The sequence below is a fragment of the Naegleria fowleri genome (assembly GCF_008403515.1).
Source record: "Naegleria fowleri strain ATCC 30894 chromosome Unknown tig77, whole genome shotgun sequence".
In the NCBI taxonomy this organism is placed as follows: Eukaryota; Heterolobosea; class Eutetramitea; order Acrasida; family Naegleriidae; genus Naegleria; species Naegleria fowleri.
The window spans coordinates 46979-51566 of record NW_025408009.1 but is presented as its reverse complement, the minus strand read 5'-3'; the positions used below and the strand labels follow the sequence as shown (position 1 = coordinate 51566).

At 38.6% G+C, this 4588-nt stretch overlaps 4 protein-coding genes across 4 annotated transcripts in view; all 4 read left to right on the top strand.

Annotated features, from left to right (window-relative positions):
* Positions 1 to 44: 44 nt before the first annotated feature.
* Positions 45 to 1046, top strand: FDP41_010211 (uncharacterized protein; the record flags this gene model as incomplete). The annotated part of the gene is made up of 2 exons (XM_044700485.1): positions 45 to 63; positions 301 to 1046. 2 exons carry the CDS (start codon positions 45 to 47, stop codon positions 1044 to 1046), a joined length of 765 nt encoding a protein of 254 aa, XP_044556251.1.
* Positions 1047 to 1436: 390 nt separating this feature from the next.
* FDP41_010210 (uncharacterized protein) lies at positions 1437 to 1697 on the top strand (the record flags this gene model as incomplete). Its single annotated transcript, XM_044700484.1, has 1 exon — positions 1437 to 1697. One exon carries the CDS (start codon positions 1437 to 1439, stop codon positions 1695 to 1697), a length of 261 nt encoding a protein of 86 aa, XP_044556250.1.
* Positions 1698 to 2898: 1201 nt separating this feature from the next.
* On the top strand, positions 2899 to 4431 carry FDP41_010209 (uncharacterized protein; the record flags this gene model as incomplete). The annotated part of the gene is made up of 1 exon (XM_044700482.1): positions 2899 to 4431. One exon carries the CDS (start codon positions 2899 to 2901, stop codon positions 4429 to 4431), a length of 1533 nt encoding a protein of 510 aa, XP_044556249.1.
* Positions 4432 to 4465: 34 nt separating this feature from the next.
* The window catches only part of FDP41_010208 (uncharacterized protein), a gene marked incomplete at both ends in the record, with an annotated part of 1295 nt that continues 1172 nt past the window's right edge, over positions 4466 to 4588 (top strand). The window contains one exon of the mRNA XM_044700481.1: positions 4466 to 4588. This exon is cut by the window's right edge and continues 57 nt beyond it. Within this exon, the coding sequence (XP_044556248.1) occupies positions 4466 to 4588 (123 nt within the window).

Here is a 4588-nt window from a genome sequence, read left to right as displayed (position 1 = left end):
ACCCAAACCAAACCCAAACCCAAACCCAAACCCAAACCCAAAGAATGGAATGGAATGATGTTCGTATGTTTCTTCATGGAAACACATGCAACATTCTTCTGAACAATGTTGGAGTGATGTCTCCGTTTTTCGAGAAGGGACAAACACAAATGTTGTGAGACGCATTGAAATGCTTGTTGAATAATATTGACGAGAATGCATCGGATCAAGTCATTTCGGAATCATTATCGTTGTTTTGGAATATTTATGTTGCTGCTGCTCAAGGATTCCAAGGTAAATGTTGGTACGCTCATATTTTAGCGAAACATTTTTTAGCTCTCAAGTGCAGAGTCAGAAATGTAAAGCAATTTGAAACTCAAGCATTCGAAAGCAATCATCTTGAAGAGAAGGAATCAATAGAAGGAGCATCAAGCAAAGGTGGTGGCACTCCCTATTCCTATTATGATTATATTTTGTCCAATACTAGAGACTATCTTGAACATTTTTCATCAAACGGAATCAAAGTTCGGTCAGCTCTCGGAGACAATGTTGATGATAACAAGGATTTATTGATGGAGACATTTTGTAAGAAACCAATACCTACTGGTGTTCGTTCTACCATTAAACTTGGCCAAAAAGGAAAACTATTGGCTCAGGTTTTGTTCCGAAAGTTGAGAATACTTTTTCTTTCCACTGTTCTTCCAAACACGTTCATGCTTTGCCAGCCAAAGAGATTCAAGGAAAAGAGAAAGCAGGAAATTGCTTCCGATTACACTGTGAAGGTGAACGATGATGAATCTATTCTTCAACAACTTTGTTATCGAGAGGAAGACACAACTGTATTTGAAAATCATAGCTGTTCGGACCAATGTTTGACCGTACCTAAAGACTACCAACACTACACCATTTCAACCTTGAATCGGGTTGTGCCTGAAGGAAGTAATTTGAATCAATATTTGGAAGATGAAACAGCGAGAACAGAAGGCATGTTGATACCTGTTGCAAAAGCCAAGAGAGTTGAACCTGCACATGCTCTGGCTCGACGAAGAAAGCAAAGAAATAAATGAAGAACGATGTGTGGGATCGAAAAATTGGTCGTGTGCTGTTGTTCACAGAAAAAATAAGCTCTCAAAATTTTTTCGATCCGGCAGTGTTTTCTGATTGGTTGGAGAGCGTAGCCATCATTTTCTTGGTGTAAGTTGTAGTGTACAGTTTTTAAAAAAATTCAGGGATGGGTTTATTCGATGATAAACGTTGTTCGATGGTTTTATGTACATTATTTACAAGCCGAACGTAAGATACGTAGTGACTTCCTAGCAGGCACCCCGGAAGTAAAGGTGTTTAAACTGCTCACGATAACAGCAGCAACCCCTGGGATTCGAACGCTGGACCAGTTGGCTGCCACAGTTCCAGAAAAACCACTCGGCCATATGCGGGCAGCTACAGTTTTTAAAAAAATGTCTTTATCTTCAGAGACCACCTCACCTGCTCCTTACATTACGGTTCGATACGTCAAGCCTTTACCTTCATCGCTTTGTTCGGGATCTTTCTCTCAACAAGACAACCAACAAGTGATTGAGGCCAAATTTCCTCTTATTGAAATCAAGCCTCATAGAATTCCTTCATCTTTTAAAAAGCTCCGAACGGAATCAGCTCACTCTCTGCAACCAAATCGAGCCAGAACCAACGAATGTATCAGATTCTATGGAAGGAAATAATGCAACCAATATTGGTTTGATGCTGTGAAAGGTGATAAGCTTGGAGGCCAATTGTGTTCCCCTCAAGTGTACGGCCATCTCACAGCATTGCTGATGGAGCTAGCAAAAGGGAAGGTTGTCTGTGCCTTGGAAGGTGGTTACAACATTGAAGAAACAGCGTCATGTGTAAAAGAATGTATTTCTGTGTTGCTGGGGAAGGAGCCAAGTGTTTTGTCCTATTTGTTAGAGCCACCATACTTGAAAGAAGAGCAAATCCAAAAGCATGCAGAGATGTTGCAGAGAGTGAAAACATTTTACTCAGAACTGTTCAACAAATCGGTAAAATAGGAACATTGTTGAGGGACAGAAACATATTGTCACAAAACTAATTCTCTTTGAAAGTAGGCTTAAAACTCCTCAATTCTCACTTCCTCGGATGTTGCTGGTAAACTGGCTGTTGATGTGACATTACGCTTAGCTTTTGGAGTTCTAGGAGAGTTTTGAAAACCAAATTCAAAAGCGCTCGAGGAAACGTTTGGACTACTCTCTATAGATGATTCTTCGTCGTGAGAATAAAGAGACCTATTGCTATATCGTGGGATAAGTTGACCTGAGAATCCAATCTTAGACGTCAAGCTTGAGAATAGGCCTCAATTTCTAAATTGTGTGACATTTCTATTTCAGCTTGTAATTTTTCGTTTTCTTGAAGCATCCATCATGAATTGCATGAGAAATAGTAGTGTGATGGGTCATAAATTCTCTGTATATGAAGCCCACATTCCTTTTTCTTTGCAATTCATGATGGATGCTTCATGAAAAGACATGGAATGACATTACCATTTTCATCCTTTTTGTATACTCTCATGAGATTTGTGATGGAGATATACTCCAACAGTCCAACAACAAGAAATTTCAATGGATTGAAATCGACCGAAATTTCTATGTTTTCACTTGATACCAAAAGTTAAAGCCAACACTTTCCATCACTAAACTATACAAACTCCTTGCAAATCAGTAATCAACGAAATTGGTTAGTCGTGCGATTTGATTCTATGAGACCACAGCGGTTTTAAAAAATACTGAACCTGTCAAATCCAATCCAATTCATTCAAAAAAAAAAACAATCAAGAGATAATCGAAAATGACCATCCGTCGTACATGTTCCAGGATCCAAAGGGCAATGATAATGACTATTCATGTGTTGTTGTTGTTGTTGTTGGTCATGCAACCAGCAAAAGACAATTCAATGGTTGAAGGAGCCACTTCTTCTCAACTCGATATCATCCGTCTCTCACTATTGAACAACGTCCAAGGTGTGCAACTGAGTGGTGTACCAGGTACCATCCTTTCACACGGTCCGTACAGTGTCCCTTTGATTGTCGGTTCAGATTCAGTTCCCATCGTAGTGGCTTCAACTTACTTGACTTCAGAAAATAATAGTGGTAGAATTTGCGCATTTTCTCATAACGGTTTCATAGTGGGAACGAAAGGAACAGATTTGGGTAATTTATTGTTGAACTGTGCTCAATGGGTGACTCATTATAAGAGTAGTAATGTCTTGTTTATGGTTCATGGTGTCAACTCAAATGATGCATCAAATTTGTACGGAACACTCCCTGGATTTTCCTTGTTCAAGAATACTACCAATGCATTCGACAGTAATATTCGTCCATTGGAGGTAGTTGATTTGTTAATTCTCAATTTGAATAATGTTGGACAAGTCTCAAGTGAAATGTTTCAAATGATGGACAATTATCTCAAAAGAGGTGGAGGCATCATTGTGGGTGTTACTTCATGGGCTCATTCTCTCTCTTCTCCTCTATATAACTTTCCAGGAAATGTCTTCTTTACCAAAACAGGAATTTCGTTTAGCAATAATTATGCATCTTCACCATATGTGAATGCTAACTCTGTGGTTCAATACAATCCGTATTTCAAATTGGATGCAATTTTGCAATCAAACACAATTCCATCCTCTTTCAGTGAAGTGAAACAAATAGCGACAACTTTAGACAGAATTAGATTTACATTGATACCACCGGTTGTAATGGCCGAGCAGAATGTTGAAATGTTTTCGAAAACTTTGGCTGTATATAATGCAAAATGTACCGGATTGTCACTCGTCACATATCCTATTTCCACCATAGACAAAAAGTTTTGTGTCTTTCTTGCCAAAGTTTTGAACTCTATCAATACTTTACCACTCTCAAACAATCCTGAAATACAAGCTGGAGAGATCTTTCCTGGTCTTCCTCAAGGCAATGTGAATTCTCGAAACACAAAATCCACAACTGTCACCATTCAAATTTCATCCACACGAAGACGTTGGCAATGTACAGGTTATTATGCTCTTCCAGGAGCCAATATAACAATCACTGTGAGTTCACCAAACTCTGTCGAATATATTCTCATTGGATCACATACAGACAATTTGGAAAATTTAGATGAATGGAATAGATGGCCTTCAATCTCCTCACAATACTACATCTCTTCAGGAAATTCCACATCATGGTTTATTGCATTTAATGGAGGTACTATATTCGTTTCTTTGAAAACAATTCCAGTAACCGATTTGAGTGTGACCATTAGTGGACAAATTGTGAAAACTCCGTTCTGGCGTTTTGACAAACATACTAATGCAGATTGGATTAATACCATTCGAAATGAACCAGGACCATGGATTGAGGTTGAAACTGAACATGTATCTATTAATGTTCAATCCACCCCTTTTTGCGAGAAATATAACAGATATTAAGGCAGTGTCAGATTACTGGGGAAAAGTACTACCAATGTATTATGAGCTATCACAGGAAGGTGTGAGGGATTATAAAGAGAGGTTTCAAACAGATATTCAAATTTCTGCTGGATATATGCACAGTGGTTATCCTATCATGACGTTTTTAGATCAAAAT